The following is a 20038-nucleotide window of genomic DNA, read 5'->3' on the forward strand; positions in this document are numbered from 1 at the left end:
AACTCACTTATGTAGTCATCTGTGGGTGCTATGGCACCTGAGTGAAGCTCGGGAGATGGTGAGAGAGGCTTCAATACTGCCCTCCTGGATCCCAGTTCCTAGTCTTCTACCTATTTTCTGACCCTGTGGACTTTGAACTCCTCATGAGCCCAGAGACTATATTGGATATCTGAACATTCTTGGGACTTCAGCAGGTTAGTTCACAATCAGCACCAAACAAAGACCGTATATTCTTTATTTGGCTATGTGTGTGTGTGTTTGTTAGTGAGGGATCTCACTAGGGACCCTTGGATGTTTTACAACTTGATATGTAGATCAGGTGGGCCTCGAACTCACAGGATCTGTCTGCCTTTGCCTCCCAAGTGCTGAAATGAAAGGTTCTCTGTGAGATCCCAAGACAGCAAAATATGTCTAGGTCAAAGATAAACTGGATATGTTACTAGGCTGTGGGCTGTTTTTAAAGGCAGACGTCTGTTTCATCCATTCCTCTTATTTGTAGTGCCTATATGAGCCACCCACCCACTCACCCACCCACACAAACGCCCAGTGAATTAGACAGCCTCACCTTTAAACACGCCTTTTATGAGTGGAGCTACTGCTGTATTAAAGACCTCTTCCTGTTCAGTAGAGGGGTCAAACACAAAATCGTAGGTAAATGATTTATCATTACCAACCACCACCTGCAAGAGGCAAGAGACAAGGATGGGGAAGGATTAAAAAAAAAATGCCTGACCACGCCCCTCGCTCCTTTCAGCCTCAGCTGTGGAGGAAGCCACTCCAGACTCAACTACCCACCTGAGGCTCTCCGGGCACAAAGGAAAGGCACGTCTGGCAGCCCTCCTTAATCTCTTTCGAGACGAGGGGGCGACAACGCAGTGCCACTCTTACGGGAATCCCCTTCACCTCTTCTTTCATGGTACCAGCTCAGCAGGTGTCCGTGCCGGGTGAAGCCGGCTCTCCCAGGAGCCTCCGGAGACTGGCAGGAGTGGAAAGGCCCTTCTCAGGCGGTGGGAGAGCTCGGAACTCGCTGATGCACTCTCCCTCCCAGCGGGATCACGGTGTCCTGTCACTCTTGGCCACCGCCTAAAGGTTTGTCAGTCCCAATACTGCAGGGCGAAGCGGCGTCAGCAATAAGGAAACTCCAGCAGAGACGGCAACCGCGACCCCAAGCCCTAAAGTGCTCCAAAGCGCGGAATCGGAGCTAACGCGGTGCCCCGTAACTCAGCAAACTAAACGTCCCTTTCACCGACCTTCCCTGGCGCCCTGTTCCAACCGGAGCTTTAACCGCCAAGTTTCAAATTGATCCCAGAGGCGCCAGCCAATCGGAGCGCGTACAGCCTGTGAGAAGCACACGAACTTGAGCACGCATACCGTGACGTGCGAGGAGGCCGGAGCGCTGGCTCGCCCAAAGAGAGCTCCGCCCCGGCAGGGTGGTAGAGCATCCGCTTCCGGTTCCGACAGCCGAATTGGCTGTCGCTGACCGAGGCCTTCTTACCGGTGAGGTGGCGCTGAGTTAAGTGGTCGCGAGCGCGGGATTCGGGCGGGTTGCAGGACCTGGATCTAGAAGGTAGCCCGTGTAGACGGAGCCCGTCTGTGGACGCCACGTTTACTAAGCACCTCTAGAGACTGTGTCTGGCCCCAATCCCTATGGGATAGTTGAGAGTTGGCACTCCCTTGCTGTTTTAAAGTAGATCTTTGTAGATGTGTAGATTCTCATTTCCTAGGTTGGAAGCAGTGACACCTATTTTTTTTTGTAGAATTGTGAGAAATGCAAACATGCCATTAGAGTGCTTAAAAAATTATTTTTTTTTGTCTTTTGTTTTTGTTATTTTGTAGCCTGCCTCTCCTCCCTACCCCCCAATCTTAACACCTACTTGTGGGCTAGTCCCATAAAGGAATGGCCCTCGGATGGAAGGCTTTCTGGAACTTAGAGTGCTTGGTCCTTTTTAAAATCATTTTCGTTTTCTTAGATTCGTCCTTTTCAGGGCTTTGCCTGAAATGGACAACCGGATTCCCTATGATGACTACCCTGTGGTCTTCCTGCCGGCCTATGAAAACCCTCCAGCGTGGATACCTCCTCATGAGGTGGGCACCATCTGTGTTCCTGAATAATCATGAGATCTATGAAAGAGAAAATAGCAGGGCTAGGAAACTCAGTGGAGAGTGGATCTTAGGTGAATTCTGAGCAACAGTGACCCACTGGCGACTTCTTGCAGAATCACCCTGCCAGAACCCTTCACACTGGTGAATTCTGAAAATTCAGAACCTTAGTTTCCATCCTGTCAATAAAAAAGGACTAGGGATCTATAGGGCCTCTAGCATGTCCCGAGACTAAACAGCCACTCCTCTGGACTGTTTTATCTGTGCTTTGTAAACTGAGTCAATGGCTTTACCAATTCCTGACATATATCTGGTTTATTGATATTCTAAAAGAAGGTAGATGTAACACATCTAAGACTAGGAATAAGATTTCTGGGATTGCTGTATCTTGCAGAGAGTGTACCACCCAGACTACAACAATGAATTGACCCAGTTTCTACCCCGAATTGTCACACTGAAGAAGCCTCCTGGTGCTCAGGTAAATTTATAGGGGCTCTTATTCCAGTAACGTTTGGTCCATGCCAGAAATTGGCCTTGGTTGGGGCGTGGATGTGGATTGGGAGGTAGGCGACCAGAAAAGCAGAGATGACACTTCTATAGCATCTCCTTTTCTTCTGAGTACATAGATGTCCCTGTTCTTATGTCTATGCTGAGTCTGCATCCTGTGTCCTTTTGTCTTTCAGTTGGGATTTAACATCCGAGGAGGAAAGGCCTCGCAGCTAGGCATCTTCATCTCCAAGGTCTGTGTGAATGTGTGTGTCTGATAGGCTGTATGGCTAGCTACTTTGTTATCATATTAAAATGCACTGGTGGCCCAGCAGATAAAAAAATGGATGACCCGGTGGAGTCATAGAATAGACATAATGGAAATTCAGCCTTTCTTTTTCAGAACTGTACTTGGGGCCAGTATGCTGGGGCATGTGGGCATGTCAGTACTCTGAGAACTCGAGTGGCAGAGGCAGGAAGATTAGGGGTAGGTAACAATCTATAAAGTCAAGGCAGACAATGGTGGCATAGGACTTTAGTCCCAGCACACAGGAGGCAGAGATAGGCAGATATCTGTGAATTCAAGGCCAGTCTGGTCTACAGAGTGAGTTCCAGGGCAGCCAGGGATACAAAAGAATAACCCTGTCTTTAATTTAAAAAAAAAAAAGAAAAGAATCTCAAAAAACAAACTTCACTAGCAAGCCACTTAATCTCCCTGCGGTATCACCAAAAATAACACATTTGAAGAGCACTGAATTTGCCCTGCAGTCTCCTGATTTACTCCCTCACAACTACATGATACCCCTTCACTAACAGGTGATTCCAGACTCGGATGCACATCGAGCAGGACTTCAAGAAGGGGACCAAGTTCTAGCTGTGAATGATGTGGATTTCCAAGATATTGAGCACAGCAAAGTAAGCATAGCACATGGACTATAGTCATGCACAAAGCCATCTCAGGTAGGAAAGGTTGGACCCGAATAGCCTTATCTGTAAGAAAGCATCTCTTCAAGGGAAATGTACCAGAAGAGAGCAGCTATTAGTGAGCTAGGTGGGGTGCATTCCACTGTTGTATTATAGTTCTGTCCTGAGTAATAGCTCTTCATTTGTACAAGCTGCCATGTTCCTTCCAGGCTGTGGAAATCCTGAAGACAGCCCGAGAAATCAGCATGCGCGTGCGCTTCTTTCCCTACAGTAAGGCACTTTCTTTTTTTCTTTTTCTTTTTTCTCTTTTCTTTTTTTACTTCTATGGCAGGGCTCTAGGTAAGTAGAACTCTTTGAAATATGGATACTGGCAAGCCCCAGAAGTTGGGAACGGGAAGTAAGGAGCTCATCCTGAAAAATCATGTGCTGTGTTCTTTCTTACCCCAGATTATCATCGCCAAAAGGAACGGACTGTGCACTAGAGACTTGCAGCCCACAGCCTTCCGTGTGGGATCTGCCAGGACAAGCTGGCTAGACCTCTGAGAAGTTGGAGAAGTCAGGAAATTGTACTCTCCACACCGTCCTGGTTTCGTGGATGGGGAGGATGGGGAGGATGGGGAGGATGGGGAGACGGCTTACCAGCTGTATTATGTATTAGCTGTACTGTACTAGGAGGTCCCTAGTTTGCTAGGTGAGTTTCATTCTGGAAAAGGAAGAAGATAGTGATGTCTAAATGCCTGTAGCCTGTGGGGCAAAGCCAACTAGAAAACAACTGGTGTTTATCAGGTACCTTAGATTGGTCACTTATACAGCTAATTTTATTCGTAGAAATCAGTAGAAAAAAACTCTTGGGAACCTTCCAGCTGGGCGTGGGAACCTTCCATCTGATTTGCCTGGCCATGCCATCCAGTCCTTGTACATATACCTTGGAGTCCCATACACTTAGAAAACTCCAAGGAGACACTTCCTGCTCCTCCCCGCCCCCACCCAAAGTAAAAACACAATACTGAATAAATGTGGCTTGAGTGATACTACTGCTTGAATATAAAATGCCATTGAGGAAAACAAATACATCAATCAAACACTGGGAGAAACAGCAATGTCATACTTACTTTACAACTGTTATCAGGCCAGAATACTTGGGAGCTTAAAAAACACTAGCCATCGAATACCCAAGGGAGCTGGGCAGTGGTGGCGCACGCCTTTAATCCCAAGGGAGGCAGAGGCAGGCGGGTTTCTGAGTTAAAGGCCAGCCTGGTCTACAGAGAGCAACCCTGTCTCTCAATACTAAGGGATCCCTAGAGTCAAGGTCTCTGGGTAAAACTGCCCCTTCCCCAGGAGTGTTCCACTTGGTGCTACAGAGGTTGGTGTTAATATAATATATATTTTCCCACATTCTCTGATCTGGAACTTAAGCCAAGGAAGTGGCATAGATTATTCCTTTTCACAGCAGTAGGAAAATGGTTTCCCACTTGTAGTTAGTGGGAATTACCAACTTCCTCCTTTTTCTGACCCTACCCCCATTTGGGGTAGCTTTCTGTTGTCCTCGTGACTGAACATTACATACCTCGCACCGATCATGATGGTGTTGTCTCCATTGTCTGACATTAAAATACCCAGTCATAATTGAAAGGTTCTTTTCTCTGGAGGAGGTGCTGCTATAGCGAAAGCCCAACATTTGACTTAAAAAGAATCCTAGGGAGAGCAGAGCCATCGAGGGGACTCTCTGGGCTGAAAGGATGCCTTCTTCCAAGGCTGACAATCTGAGTTTGATCTCCAGGACCCACATGGTGGAAGGAGAGAAAAGGCTCCCAAAGTTGTCTGTTCTTCGACTGCAGGGAGTGGCAAGCAAACATGTGCAAGAATCCTGGAGCTGAACAGAATCTCCTACCTGCCTCTGGAGAGTGATTCTTTTCATTTGAGAGAGAACCCAGGAATCTACCTTATTTGTTTATTTACTTATTTGGGTTTTTATTTTTTGTTTTGGTTTTGCTTGTTTTTGTTTTGTTTTGAGGCAGGGTTTCTCTGTAGCTTTGGCTGGTTTGGAACTCACTCTGTAGAGCCTCTTGAACTCACAGAAATCCTTTGCCTCTGCCTCCTGAGTACTGGGATCAAAGGTGTGAATCACCACTCCCACCCCCACCCAGGCTGGAATCTACTCTTTTAAATAAGCAAGATAAAATTTCAACTGGCTGAAATGTGGAAACTGGCTCTTCCCATGAATCCTCCCTCAGCTATACTAAAGGCATTGCTAGAGACTCAGTTCTGTTACATTGTTGGTGCTGAACCTCCTGAGCAGAGCTGGAGGTAAAATTAGCTTAAGTCTTCCTAGGAATTCTATACTTCTATTTGCTCTGCTGACCCCCAGTGGCCATCAGGGAGAGAAAAGCTTGGATATTTCCACAAAACTAATCGCTGTGTCTGCTGAACGTTAAAGTCCTATTTCCATAGTTATTAAGTTATCAGTTCTTTTTTTCCTTGAGGTAGGTTCTTGGTACATACTTCAAGCTGGCCTTGGACTTGTGGTCTTCCTGCTTCAGCTTCTGAAGTTCAGAGGATACAGGTGCATATATACCCAGCTGTGGATAGCAGGATTGATTTTATTTATTTTTTGTATGTGAAGGTCCAAAGTTGACATTGGTTATCTTTCTTCACTTTTCATCTTATTTCTGAAGACTGGATCTCTCACTGAACCTGAATCTCTTATTTGGCCAGATTGTCTAGCAAGGAGACCTCAGGGTTCCTCCTCTCTCTACCTTCCCAGTGCTGGAATTACAGGTGTGTGCTACCACATTCACAAGTCCTTTTTTTTTTTTTTAATATAATCTGTATTTTGTAGCTCTGCCTCTTCCTGGAACTTGCTATGTAGACCAGGCTGGCCTCGATCTCAGATCCACTTGCTTCTGCTGGGATTAAAGGTGTGTGTCACCATGACAGGCACCTAGCAGTTTAACTACACGATGGGATTCAAACTCATGTTCTCATGGTTGTGTAATGTTCACTAATGTTGACATCTCTGTAGCCTCCAGTTGAGATTTTTTCCCCTTTTCATAATTTATTAATTCAGCAGTCATTAGCAGCATTTAAAAGTTTTACACCCTATCTGAGGTCCAGGGAACATTGCAGAAAAAGTTCAGGGGTGGAAATAATAGAGCCAGAGGGTAAAGAGGGAAACTGTCATCTTCTCCAGATGCCATAGCCACTGTAGTCACAAATACACCAGGCTGTGGTTCCCTGCACAAGACCTTGGAGATTCATAATGCTGAGCTAGAAAGAGACCCACAGAAGTTTCTTGTAAAGATCTTGCTCTAGGAAAGCAGTTATCAACCTGTGGGTCAAGACCTGTTTGGGGAATCCTTAACGACCTTTTCAACGGGGTCGCCTGAGACCATCTGCATATCAGATATTTACATTGTGATTCAAAACAGCAAAATTACAGTTATGAAGTAGCAACAAAAATAGTTTTATGGTTTGGGGTCACCACAACATGAGGAACTGTATTAAGGGGGTTGCAGCATTCAGACGAAGTTCACAGGTATTCAAATCAACCTTGTTTTGATTAGCATTTCCCTAATTGTTAGGGACAATGAATATTTTTGAGCTATTTCTTAGCCATATTTTTTTTTCAGGTCCCAAGCTGAATGAGTCATTTTTGTTTGATTGATTGTTTTTTTTGGAGGGGGGTGTTTTGTTTTACTTTTTTTTTAGTTCTTTGTATATTCTGGATATTAATTTTCTGTCAGATGTATAGCTGGAAATAATTTTCTTCTATTTGTGGGTATCTTCTCCACACAGCTAACTCCTGGCCTCACCTTACAAGGACCAAAAACATTCCTTGAACTGGGCAGGCAGAAATATTGTAACAATGGTTTTCTGTACTTGAACCTGTACCACCTGACATCACACCTGTGCGCTCCTCCAGTAGCAACTGGTGACAGTTGTCACCATAGCCAAGTCTGAGAGTGGCCACACCCTTTTGGCTTCCTCTCTGGGGTTCTTCATAGTGTAAGCATCAGGTACTGCTAGGCCAAAAGGTAATTACAAGAGTAAGTGATCAGATGGGGACCAGGGTAGCTGAGGTCAGACAGAAAAAGCAAGTGACTCTGAGGGACCACATAGGGGCAAAGTACAAGAAACCTAATCCAGCTTGTAAGTAAGGGGGGAGTACAGTGCCTGAAGCAGAGAGATCATTCTCTGGAGTTCCAGTACTCTCTGAAAGGAAAAAAATAGCTCAGAAGATCACACCAGCCATGTCTGGACAAAATGATTTATTAGAGTGTTGCAGTGGGGGCTTCCACACAGAATTATCAGAGATAGGCTATCGGCTCTTCTTAACTCTGTCTGCTGTTGGAGCTTTCTAGCTCTGTGTCTGGCTGTTCTGCTGCATAAACTCTTCGATGACTATGTCCTCCGAGCTTGCAGGAGCAGCAAAGGGGAATGGAGAGTTATCAAACCCCTTCCTGGGCTTCTGCCATGTTCTTGAGTCTAGAGAGGTAATCCCTTCCCTGTTTCTCAGCCTTCCCCTCCATGCCCCATGGGGAGGGCGTGATTCCCTTCGAATCTGTCTAAATAATGGTGCCAAGGACCAAGGACCATCAGAAGGAAAACAACAACAGAGGATGGGGCAGAGGGAAAGGATTAAAAGAAAGATGAAGGTGATGCGGAAAGGGGGGGCAAGTCACAGAGACGGGGCAACCAACTCAGTTTTGCCAGGGAGTGAGGGATCACAAGGACAACTTAGCAACAGAATGGGTTTTGGGAGGGAAGAGAAGAGGGGGAAAATGGAAGGGATGAGGGAGAAGAAGAATTCCAAGAAGAGCAGCCGGTGAAGGGCAGGGAGGCAGGGAAAGAGGGCTTGGAAAACACCAGACTGACATGAAGCTAAACCATGTTTCTGGTGCACAGTCCTGAAAGCAACACTTTGAGGAAGCTTTTAAAATTTGCATCCTAAAACAGCAGTAGGCAAGGGGGTGGGGTGGAGCTTCCAGGCCTTATGCTGACTTACCTGGTAGCCACTGTGGCAAGCATGAAGAGAGATGAAAAAAACGGAACTGAAGCTCACAAGTGGCTGTGCAGATCCATGACTTGTTTCATTCTTCTTCCTCACCCCCACGCCTTCCCCTCTGCTATGTCCCCTGAAAATCTAGACATCCAATCTGCCTATTGTCATTCCATCTTAAGCCACTCTTTTCTGAGAACTGTTTAGCCCCACAACCTGCAGGATAATAGTTCCTGGGAGCCTCACCTGCTCTCTCCCCAGGAGATGGCTTTGGATGGATCAAGATCAGGGGCAGCTCCACACCAACATCACTGCAAGCATCCCAAAGTGGAGTTATTGATGTCCTTAAAGGACTCAATCACCGACCTTCCTTCAGTTTTCCCAATCCCCAGAGGCCCTTGGGTTCTTCTGAGGGGACCTTTAGTCTCCTTATGCCCTCTTCCTCCCTGTTCTGCCTTGGTCCTCTCACCCTAGCTTCTCACCTGGCTGGCAGACCTCCTAGAATGCTGTGAATAAAATGACATCCCAAATTAGTAGCTAAAAATGGGGAGGAGTCAACCCAGTTTTGCTGCGGATAAGGTATCACCAGGACAACTTAGTAACAGAATGGGACTTTAGCAGGGAAAGAGACTTGTGAACTTAGTCTGGAAAAAGAGGAATACCTTGAATGGGTCAATCCACTGGGGGTGGGGGGTGGGGGGAACAATCAAACTCTTGGCTTCCAGCCCCTGCCCAGACCAACTGGAAATCCTCACTTACCCCCCATAGGACACCACCAAGTTGACTCTAACTTTGTAGGACACCAGGATCCCCAGAAGCTCCTTGTTCATTCCAGGTCGAAGACTTAACATTGTAGCATCCATTGGGGGTGTTAGGAGTATAATTGAGTTTACCTCCCCCCCCCAATCCTCCCCATGCTTTCCTGTTACCATGCTCCCATTGCCTTTGGCTTTTCCCAAAAGATATCCCAGGCTATAATTGTTTCTACCCAATTGAGGTGACATTTTTCTTCCTAAAATTCCACTTGATCATGTTACTGTCTATTTGAACATAACTACTCTGCTTGGCTTTTAGAAGCCGAAGCAATCTAGCCTCATCTACATCTCTCTTCTGCCCTGACTCCCAAACACCCAGAAAACAGCCTCTGCAGACCTGTCTTCCCACTGTGCTCTTCAAAGTACCATGCGGGATTCTTGCCTTCCAGCTTCTTCCCATGCCATGTTCCCAGTCTGAAATGTTCCTTTCTTCTACTATTGCTATCCAGATTTTACACAGTTTTTTTCTTCAAGATCTAGATCATCCTTATCTCCTCGAAGAATCCCTTGTCAGCTATGTTGGCCTTTAACTTCTACTGGACTCGTAATATAAACCAGATGCACCAACAATTAACTGTTGGATTACATTTGCATTCCTCTCTGTTCCTCATCCAGGTCATATATTGACTGAAGGAAAAGATTGTCTTAAAAGTCTTTGTATATCCCCATCATATTACAGAGGAATGAGAATTTAATAGATGCTCAAGAGAAACCTGCAGGTTGAAAAATAAGATACTGGAAGCTAGAAGGATCTTAGGGTAGTCTTTGGTTGCTTTGGGGGTGCTGATCCCCTTTCTCCAAAATAACACTATTTGGATAATTTCTAAGGCTGTTTCTATGAATAACACCCGTAGATACTTGATTCATCAGGCGCAGGGAGAATTGGTCATTTATGATGATTGTAGATGGTAGACAAATGGCTTTGGTGAGAAACCCATTTAATGCAAATCTAAAGGCATAGAGCCATGGAAGAATTTTATCAATTCCTGCCATATAATTGTCATTACACATCCTCCCTTTCCACCATCTCTCATCGCTTAACCTTCTACTCTATTCTACTTTCTCTAGATTGTAACTATTGTAGAGATCACAGTGTTTAGAGCCAGTTGGCATATAATAGAATCCTGTTTGTCGCATACTTATGCAACCTTGAACAAATCCCTTGCCTTTGAGCCTCAGAGTCCTTATGAGTAAAATTGAATAAAGTATCACCAGGGTTGGGGGCGCAGGCCCTGAGTTCATCCTCTGCATCTTAGAAACAACAACAAACCCACCCACCTGGCCAGTGTACTTTAATGGTATTCTTTCTTTTCTCTTTTCTTTTTCTTTCTATCTTTCTTTTTTCTTCAAGTCAGAGTTTCCCAGTGTAGCCCTGGCTGTACTGGTCCTGGATATGTAGACTATACAGTCTCACAGAGATCCACTTGCCTCTGCCTCCCAAGTGCTGGGATTAAAGGCATGCACCACCACTGCCTGGCGATATTCTTAGGAATATAATAATAGATGTAAGACCTCTGTGGATTGTGTCTTGTTTATAATTTTTTCTTATCCTTGCATTTTTGTTCATCCATGTTGTACCCCTGCACATGTGTGGGGGTGGGGGCCCATGGTGAACATGTGGAAAGCAGAGAGGAATCGGTTCTTTCCTTGCCCAGAAGTGTTCTGAGGACTCAAATTCGGCTTAACAGCAGGTGCCTGTACTTGAGGCGTCACAGCTGCCCTGTTTGTCTCTCTCTCTTTTTTTTTTTTTCTTGACAGGGTCTTGCTGTATAGCCTAGGCAGGCCTCAAACTTGTGATTCTCCTACCTCAGTGCTGACCACTAAGTGCTAGGATTACAAGCGTGCATCCCTCCCACCCCACCCCACCCCACCCCCATGCCTAGTTTGAACTGTGAGATTTTTATATAACAGAGGTTTTCTGTTCTCTGCATTTTCCTTTCTCATTACCTAAAGCCTAAACTTACTATTGGCCCCATAGGCATTAATTTAACTTGAGCCTGGCTCTGAGACTTGTGAGCACACTGAACCCTGGCTGAGGAACATTTTAAAGGACAAGTCTGCTTGACTGAAGATGAAACTTTACAGCCGTGTGTGTATAGCATGTGGCTTAGGAGTAGGAAGGAGAAATTCTAAATTACATATGAGCTTACATTGTGCTAGAGGCCAGATTGGTGTCTTCATGCTTGAGTTTGCCATCCAGTGCCAGGCCCTGCTTCTGACAGTTGGCAGCCAGGAGTGGGGTTACTGCAAAGGTCTGGGAGAAGCTGGAGTTAGCAGCTACTGTCTCTCTTTGAAAGAGAACAAGAGAGGAACTTAGGCTATGCTGGCCAACTAAATGTACTTTTACTCTCAAGAGTATCTCCCATAGTCTCAAGAACCAGTGGAAAATATACAGAGAAGTGGCATATCTTTGGAGAGTGGGAAAATGAGCTCTGGTGGGAAAGCTCTGCCCTAGCTTTGTCTCTGTCTTCTTCCGATGAGTCATAGCCCTGCCCATAGTTCTCCTGAGAGTCCCTCCCCTTTTGGTCTTCAACCCTCACCTTGACATTCCTCATCTCTTAGTTATCCTTGCTATTTCTTCTTTTCCAAAGAAATAGCAAGGATCCGTTCTCTGTCTGTTGGCCTTCTTCCCACCATCTAACCCCTTTGACTTTCTCCCCAGCCCCAGCCCCAGCCCCACCCCCTGCCCCAGCCCCAACCCCAGCTCACGTGAACTCCTGAACAAACACAGTCTTCGTGTACTTGTCTAGTGAATACAGGACAACATCTGTGGTCTGGACAACTGAAAAAGTCAGGGAAAGTAAATGACCAATCAGTCAGTCTCCCACATGGCTCCAGCTTACTGCTCTTTGATATGATCTTGTGTGGTAAGATGAGACCACATATTTTGATAGGCCTGTTTTGGAAGGAAAACTCAGATAAATATTAGTGGGTAAGATGTACGGCTGTTGTTTAGAACCTGTGGCTTGCGGGCCAGATGCAGAGCAATAGGAAGCTTACCTGCAATCTTGATTCTTCTGATGACCTTGTTGGTATAGTTGTTGATAGAAACATGTACAGAAATAGCTTCTCCATGGTAATGAACCTGAAGCAGGAGAAGCCTATGACAAGATTGGAAGGAGGACACCCAGACCTAAATCTAAAATTCCCATTTCCTTAAAGTCGTTGTTGCCCTGGCTCCTGGCTCTGCCTATCCTTCCACGTTAAGACATCAGTAGAAAGGGGAAGCAGCAGAGGGGGTCTAAGGTAGGGAATAGGATATGGGAAGAGTGCTACCAACCTCCCTGTCCATCCAGGCCTGCAGTTGTAGGGGCTGAGATGACAGAAAGAAGCTTCGAATGGTCTGTGCCGAGGGACCAGGGCCTGGTTCCAGGGCTGAAAACTGCACTTTCCTTACAACCAGCTGCACAGAATCACTGAGTAAAGTCCAAAGGAAAAGCTAGAACATCTTATTCTGGAAACACAGACTACCCCCACCCCCCACTACCCTTAAGGCACTGTGTTTACTTGGGTGTGGCAGTGGGCGTGGCCCCTCAGAGACCTCCCTTGCATCCTTGATATTCCATAGACCAAGGAATTGCAAATTGCCCCACTGGCTAAATCTGTCCTCTTTCTTGTTTGTCTGTGGCCTGGAGTCTAAGGATGATGAATACAGTTGTAAATGGTTAAAATGAATCAAAAAGCTGTATTCTATGACCCACAGATATTACATAAAGTCCAAACATCAGTGTTCATGAATTCAGTTTTAACACATCAATGTTTTTTTTTTTTATTTCTATAGTGTCTGTGACTGCTCCAGCACTACCGTGACAATAGAGTTACAGAGTTTCAACCCAGACTTGATAGCCCATAAAATGTAAGGGTGTGTCATTTAGCTTTTTACATGTCTGCCAACGTGAGTGAAGAAGACAAGTGAAATCCTAGGGACTCGGAACAGGACATCCAAGTTGGTGGCAGTGGTGCTATGGTGACTAGATCTGTTTTTGCCCTAAGAGAAGGGTCTGTGGTAAAGGCCTGAGGCAGATATTTGGGGGAAATCAAAGACTACCTCTTAGGGATTTTCTCTTCCAGATTTTCTGCACAGAAACTCTTCACTTCAAAGTCAACCCCACAGGGCTATTAAAAAAATCAGAGACAAAGAGAATGTAGTTCCAGTTCCCTCCCTCCCCTGTGGGACTACATGAAAATGTCTCAGTCCCTTAACTGTCCATTTCTCCAATCCTGTCCATTTGTCTTTCTTCCCAGGCCCCGCTGTAATTACCTGTCTATCTGCTACTGTTTAGATCTGAAATGTACCCCAGTTGGTTATGGATCAAAGGCTTGGCCCCAGCTTGTGGTTCTTTTCTTTTTGAGATGTCTCGGTGTGTAGCCCTGACTGACCTGAAAGCCACCATATTGACCAGGTTGGCTTCAAATTCAACAGAGATCTGCCTGTGTCTGCCTCCTAAATGCTGAGATTAAAGATGTGTACCACCACACTCAGCCTAGCCAATGCTTCTATTGGGAGGTGGTAGAAAATTTGAGTTGAAACCTCTTAAGAACAATTGAGGAAGTTTGGTTTTTGGAGACATGCCCTTCTCGACATTCTGTTTGCTCCCTGGGATCAAACCTCTTCTTCCATGTGCTCCCATCATGATATACTATATTGCCAGGAGCCCAAATCAACCGAGTTGTGTAGCCATAGACTGAACCATGAGGGAAAAAAAAAAGAAAGACAAGCAAAAGCCTTCCCTCCTTTTGAGTTGATTAGGTCATTGGTGGAAAGGTCATTAGCTAATGGTCTTCCTTACCTTTCCTGAATCTTCAGGCCCAGGCTGCAGTGTTACTGAACAGGGCAGGTTAGCAACCATCTAGGAAATCAGAAGGAGCTCAGAAAAATAGGGACAACTCTCTCTGTTCTCCTTTTATCTCTTAATCTTCTCTGGAAACTTTGCCCAAGACTTGAGTTCAGTACCTGAAGTGTAAAAGGATAGGCATTGGCCCCGAGCTTGTGCAGAAGCCGCTCCTGTAAGGCTGTGAGGGGGCCCTGGATGCTGGTGGGTTCAGCTGGAGCCACTTGCTTGGTCTGTACATAGAGATCTTTGCGAAATGTCAGACCAATCACATCCAAGTCATCACGGCCATAGCGAAAAGCACAGGTCAACCTGACAAACACTGCAGGCAAAAGAGGAAGAGAGTGAGTGACTTGTCAAACTTGTGACAAAGGAAATCCTAAATGGGGGGATAGGAAGACCCACAGAGGCAAGCTAATATAATCCCAAAAGTATAGTCACAAAGAAACATTTGGTTACATTTGATTGCAATAGTATTTTAAACTTCTCTGTGTTACAAGGTTCACAAAGATAAAAGGAAATTCAGAGTTCAAGTGTTTGAAACACATATAACTGTTTAGCATTTGGAATGTTGAGAGGCCGAGGAGATAGTTCAGTTGGCAAAGAATTTGCTGCCAAAGTATAAGGACTTGGATTTGGTCCCATGGGAAAAGGTGGGGAGCAATGGTACATGCTTCAATCCCAGCGCTGCTAGGTGGAGATGGATAGATAGATTCCTGAGGCTCGCTGACCACCCAGTCTGTCCTGATCAGTGAGCCCCAGAACAGAGAGAGAGGGAGAGAGATCCACTCTCAAAAAACACCCAATATTGACCTCCGGTCTCCACACATACCTGTACACACATGAACAAAATAATTGTTACCAATTGGTAAGACACACACACACACCAATCTAAAACTGTGCCAAGAACGCAGGTGGATTCTTAGAAGCACATGTGGAATGGCCAAAGATTTGTGTAGTCTCAGTAGTAATCAGATACATCCACATTAAAGCCACAGTGGGATGACATTTCACACAGACCATACTGTCAAAAATATTGAAGCCAGACATTGAGTGTTCATGCTGATGTGGCTCAATTGGAATTCAAATGCACGACTGGTGGGAGCTACTGTCATATCACCACAAATGGAACCTTTTCTTATCTTCATTTATGAATGGTGTTTAGACCTTTATTAGAGAAGCCTTATGTAGCATCTATCTTTTTTTATTCCAGCTCACCTTCTGCCACCTAAGTACACAACATACCTCCCCTCCGGAGGGCCCAGCAATAAGGCCCAATTTTGCATGCAGAGAGCAGCCTTTACAGAAAATCGAACATGCTACTCATCTTAACTTGGATTTGCCGGGCTACTGAATAGTGAGAAAGTAAATTTCTTTCCCTAATATATTATCTAGTTTTGGGTATTTTGGTATAGCAGCATTAGTCAACTAAGAAGTATATTAATAATTAAATGATTAAATTTCAAAAAAAAATCTAGCACCAGAATTAAATGTGCACTATTAATTTTATATGCAGATTAAAACTGTATATAACAATGTAAAAATTGGTTGTAGATACATGAATGTTAAATATAAGTATACAAGCATCATGGACCAAACAAACACTAAATCTAGGCTAGTGGTTGCCTGGGTAGGAGAGAAGACAAGGATGGGGAGAGAGACTCAAAAAGAAGGGCAGAGGAAGCTTTGGGTCTATACTTCTTTTCAAAGCTAGGTGGTAGATATATTTTTTATGCCTGAAATATTTAATAGTTTAAAAGAGTTAACAAGAATTAGGGTCAGATACCAGCAAGATAGCTCAATGGGTAAAAGTACTCGTTCCATAAGCTGGATGACTTTATTTCAATCCCCGGAACCCACAAAAAAACTGGAAGTGGTAGTTTGCATCTATAATCCCTGCATTCAGAAGGTGAGATGGGAGGCAGAAATTCACGTTAGAAACTTTTTGTGAAACATTAGGCAATAAGTATAGCTCTCTGGGAATTCAGCCTGAAGAGCTAAGTGGCTACACACAAGGGGTTGGGGATGCAGAGTTGTTTGTAACAGCAAAATATGTTAAAACCAATGTTGAAATGTGGAAAACATATTGAAAACAAAGGAAATGTCCAACGAGTGGATTTTTAAGTGCAGCTTCATAGATTATGGATTCATATATGTTGACATAGACTTAAAAGAAAATTATAAAGTATTTATGGGATTATAAAATTATAAAATAGGGGTTTTTGCACAAAAAGGTAAGTAAATGAAAGCTGAAATGGGGTTAGGAGTAATAAAATTATAATCCCTTCATCTGTGATGGCCTTGAACTCACAGAGATCTAGCTACCTCTGACTGCTACTTTTGGTGGCTGTGTGGTGATTATAGGGATTAAGCCTATGATTTTTGTAGTATTTTATTTTATTTTTTTATTTTTTATTTTTGAGACAGGTCTCTCTGTGAAGTTCTACTGGCCTGGAATTCACTATGTAGACCAGACTGGTCTCAAACTCACAGAATCTCATGCACACTAGGTAGTCGCTTATCTTTCTTTGTACTTTCTTATTCTGAGGCAAGATCTCTCTAAATTTGCCCAGCCTACTCTTGAACTTTTTGTGATCCTCCTGCCTGAGCCCCTCTTGCCCAGGCAGCTGGGATTACAGGCCTGCATTACCAGGCCTGGCAGGTTGCTTTGATTTTCCTCTAAAAGTCAACATCTACTCTAAATGTGTCCATTTTGTCTTAATGATATAAATTACATACAAATTTATATGCGCATCAAAAATATAATCAAAAAGAAAAACGCAAAGCTCTACCACAGCATCATTTTTGCAGAGATAAGTGCCATGTTATCTGCTCTGATGCCTTCTAAATTGCTTTGTTTCTATAACTAAACACAAGGCTATCTCAGGTACTTATAGCTGTTTTCTCATTTCTTTTCTGAAATTAAACATTAAAAAAAAACTTTTGTGACTACTGTTTGTTTATACAGTAAATTTTTGCAGTTGCAAAGAATAGCACACAGAGAGGCCAGATAGAGTGCTATTAAATAGTAGTGTGTGTGTGTGTGTGTGTGTGTGTGTACCATACCCCACATCTTTCGCCTCACTTGACTTTACCACTCAGTGCATAGAAAAGGATGCTTTACATTAAAACATACACCTGTGATGGAGAAGGACTTGAAAAATTACGGTCAAAGCAAGATGATGTTCACAAAGTAACAGAGCATACAAGTGGGAGGAAATGTCAGAAATATATAAGATTGAAATGAATAATAAGTCAAAACTCTACTAGAGAGACATAAAAAACTCAAAGGAAAATATATCTAATTTCTGAGTAAGCCTGTAATTTTTGAGAGATAAGTTCTTCCTATATAGTTTTCACAGGCCTCAAAGTCACTCTGCATGCCAGCCTGGCCTTGGACTTGCTTCCTCAGCCTCCTGGGTGTTGTCGTAGATGTTAGTCATCATACCAAGCAACATGCAGTCTTTAAAAAGTGAATATTTCTTTTCATAGGTTATTCTGGGAAATTTTAGAAGTGCAGGAACAAAACCACTTAGATTTTAGAAACATAGTATTTGTTACTTATAAATAAATTGGCTAATTTGTGCCTATTCTGAAAAGTTTCTCTGACATTTGAAATTGTCCAGATTGCTTATCCATGGTGCTTAATCTCAGAAAGGAAAGCTCTTTCATTCCCAGTATCTAAAGGCTATTTCTGGACTAGTAGTCACCAACTGGTTCTGAATCTTTTCTCCAGTTGAACACAATTTTCAGTCCAGTTGGATCACAGTGGGGTTAATCCATGGTGAGAATTAAAAGGGAAAAATTCACTGGGAAGTAGTTCAGTGCAATCTTGAACTAGAGTTCTGCTGCCGGAGGGCTGTGCTGTCTCCTGCTGGTATTGCCTGTGCTTGTTATTTCCTTGGTTTTTGTAGAATACATGTTTAGGCTCTCTCCCTCTCTGTCTCTCTGTCTGTCTGTCTGACTCTGTCTGTCTCTCCCTTCCATATCTCCCCCCCCAACACACACACACGCACGCATGTACACACACACACAAACAAACAGATGAAGGAAAAAAAACCTTGTGGAATGACATATATCAAAGCTTTTAAAATGGAAGCCCGAGGGACACTTCGGCTGCAGAAAAAAAAGGGGGGAATATTTGATCTTTACAAATCTTTTAGTGAGTTGTTAACACTTGAAAGTCAAGAAATGTATGTAAAAATATTGATTTTCTGTGTATTGGTTCATTCCATAGGCAGTCTAAGCCAAATTGAAACCAGTAGTCAAGCAGGACCACCATAGCAGTAATGGGGAAACCCACAAATTTTATTAAGACATTACTTTAATTTCAACACATATGCTTGTTTTGTGTAATACTGCAGAGTATAATTTTATTTGTTCTTTAGGCATATAGTTATTTTGAATACTATTTGGGGAAAGAATACAAAAAAAAAAGTCTTTCAAGATTCTGGACCTATAAAGTACGTAGTTTGAGCTCCACTTGCAATACTTTTTACTAACTGAAAGACTGCGGCCACCCTGAGCTGAATGTCCCTGCTGCTTTCTGCTTTCCCATGCTCCTCTGCTCTAAGACCACTCACTCATTTGCCTAGTTTGCATGTGTGGCATTTCAGTTGGGACTCCTGCAGCTTTACAGAAACCAGTAAGACTTTCTACTTACACTTTCGACCTTCTAAGTACTCAGGGTCAACAAGGACGACTCCATCTACAGAGAGAGGGAGAGATGGTACACTGCTCAGGAAAACTTGGAGTGTGAGTGAAACAAAAGTTGATTCCTGAAAGGATTCTTTCCTTTCTACCTTTCAATTGGCCTCATTGCTCTGCATGGCCATGCCTGGCCTTTCTTTTACTTCCTGGCTCCCACTCCCTTCTCAGGCTCTTTCCCACTTTGGACTCACTAACCAATGGGCTCCACAGTGTCCACATCATCCACGAAGTCTCGTTTCCCCAGGTAGATGGAAAACTGTTGTGGAACAACTTGCTACATTAGTCTCACAGTTATCTTTGGAGGAATGGTCCCAAAGCCCCCAGCCCAGCCCACTGAGATGCTGAAGAATGGACCCATTCATCCCCATTGCCCTTCCATTCGGACAGATGGGCCAGGTTCTCTTACCTTCCCATTGGAGCTAGTCTTCTTAAACACTCTGTGGGGTGAACAGTCATAAAGAAGGATAGTTAGCAGAACAAAAAAGAAGCCAGAAAGGAACGTTTGGGGAACAGGAAAAATTCCTAGGAAGAGGCTTGGGGATCATGAGATAGAGCAAAGGTAAAGATAATTGGGGTAGGCCAAAGCTATAAACCCCTCCACACAAAAGGCAAATACTCAGGCTTGGATAAGGAATAATTCACAGATCCAGAGCATCAGAAGGGATTCTTACGTGGACATGCTGGCCAGTTGAATCTTTCCTGAGATGAGGGGAAGAGGAACACTCAGTTATTTAATCCTTTTTTTTTTTTTTAGTGCACTATAGTATTCCATAGTGATACACCTAGTGTAATATAAATTAACTGCCTGAGATACCACACCAACACTCAATCCTTCCTTTTTTCCCTCTTCTTAGGGCAACCCTTCAGTTACACACTTACCCAACCATTGCACTGCGCTCTCTCTCTCTCTCTCTCTCTCTCTCTCTCTCTCTCTCTCTCTCTCTCTCTCTCTCTCTCTCTCTTTCTCTTGTGTGTATGTGCATGAGCGAATGCCTGTGCATGTATCTATGCATGCATGAGCAGGTGCATATGTGTGAAAGCCAGAGGGATGTCCAGTGTCTTTCTTGATTGCTCCTCATCTTATTTTTTAACCCCTTCTATTTATCCTACTTGCTCATATTCCATCTCTTAAATACGTTCCTTGGGCTGTATTGATACTGAATATCAACAGG

General features: G+C 44.0%; 3 protein-coding genes across 4 annotated transcripts in view; 1 reads left to right on the forward strand and 2 right to left on the reverse strand.

Annotated features, from left to right (window-relative positions):
• Positions 1-1249, reverse strand: part of Kif4a (kinesin family member 4A) — a 102729-nt gene extending 101480 nt beyond the window's left edge. The window contains exons 1-2 of the mRNA XM_021152906.3: positions 796-1249; positions 566-680 (exon numbers count right to left, since the gene is read on the reverse strand). Coding sequence (XP_021008565.1) covers positions 566-680; positions 796-915 — 235 coding nt within the window. The 5' untranslated portion in view covers positions 916-1249. The remainder of the gene's footprint in view (positions 1-565; positions 681-795) is intronic.
• Positions 1250-1420: 171 nt separating this feature from the next.
• Pdzd11 (PDZ domain containing 11) lies at positions 1421-4541 on the forward strand. Of its 2 annotated transcripts, none has more exons than XM_021152907.3 (7): positions 1421-1497; positions 1971-2085; positions 2495-2578; positions 2784-2840; positions 3403-3501; positions 3720-3780; positions 3958-4541. In XM_021152907.3, the coding sequence occupies exons 2-7, from the start codon at positions 1999-2001 to the stop codon at positions 3990-3992; spliced, it is 423 nt and encodes a 140-aa protein (XP_021008566.1). In that variant the 5' UTR covers positions 1421-1497; positions 1971-1998; the 3' UTR covers positions 3993-4541. The 2 variants fall into 2 exon arrangements, with proteins under 2 accessions (XP_021008566.1, XP_021008568.1); XM_021152909.3 differs by having other exon boundaries at positions 1440-1567.
• A 3253-nt stretch (positions 4542-7794) lies between these two features.
• Arr3 (arrestin 3) lies at positions 7795-19545 on the reverse strand. Its single transcript, XM_021153457.2, has 16 exons — positions 19538-19545; positions 19273-19303; positions 19062-19122; positions 18820-18864; positions 14279-14478; positions 14115-14174; positions 13373-13440; positions 12605-12740; positions 12325-12409; positions 12034-12106; positions 11475-11612; positions 9269-9352; positions 8992-9015; positions 8756-8820; positions 8516-8525; positions 7795-7925 (listed from the first exon to the last, which is right to left on the reverse strand). Exons 1-16 carry the CDS (start codon positions 19543-19545, stop codon positions 7868-7870), a joined length of 1146 nt encoding a protein of 381 aa, XP_021009116.1. The 3' UTR covers positions 7795-7867.
• Positions 19546-20038: the final 493 nt, after the last annotated feature.

The sequence above is a fragment of the Mus caroli genome, unplaced genomic scaffold (assembly GCF_978045245.1).
Source record: "Mus caroli unplaced genomic scaffold, Mus_caroli_1 scaffold_5, whole genome shotgun sequence".
Classification (NCBI taxonomy): Eukaryota; Metazoa; Chordata; class Mammalia; order Rodentia; family Muridae; genus Mus; species Mus caroli.

What these genes read in the sequence shown, in the direction of transcription:
- Pdzd11 (XM_021152907.3), top strand. Translation starts at nt 1,999, where the DNA reads ATGGACAACCGGATTCCCTATGATGACTACCCTGTGGTCTTCCTGCCG. An exon ending in TAGGCATCTTCATCTCCAAG is followed by an intron (nt 2,841 to 3,402) that starts GTCTGTGTGAAT and finishes CTTCACTAACAG; the next exon opens with GTGATTCCAGACTCGGATGC. An exon ending in AAGATATTGAGCACAGCAAA is followed by an intron (nt 3,502 to 3,719) that starts GTAAGCATAGCA and finishes TGTTCCTTCCAG; the next exon opens with GCTGTGGAAATCCTGAAGAC.
- Arr3 (XM_021153457.2), bottom strand. An exon ending in GGCCTGAAGATTCAGGAAAG is followed by an intron (nt 13,441 to 14,114) that starts GTAAGGAAGACC and finishes TTTTTTTAATAG; the next exon opens with CCCTGTGGGGTTGACTTTGA. An exon ending in GAAGAGAAAATCCCTAAGAG is followed by an intron (nt 12,741 to 13,372) that starts GTAGTCTTTGAT and finishes GACTTTACTCAG; the next exon opens with TGATTCTGTGCAGCTGGTTG.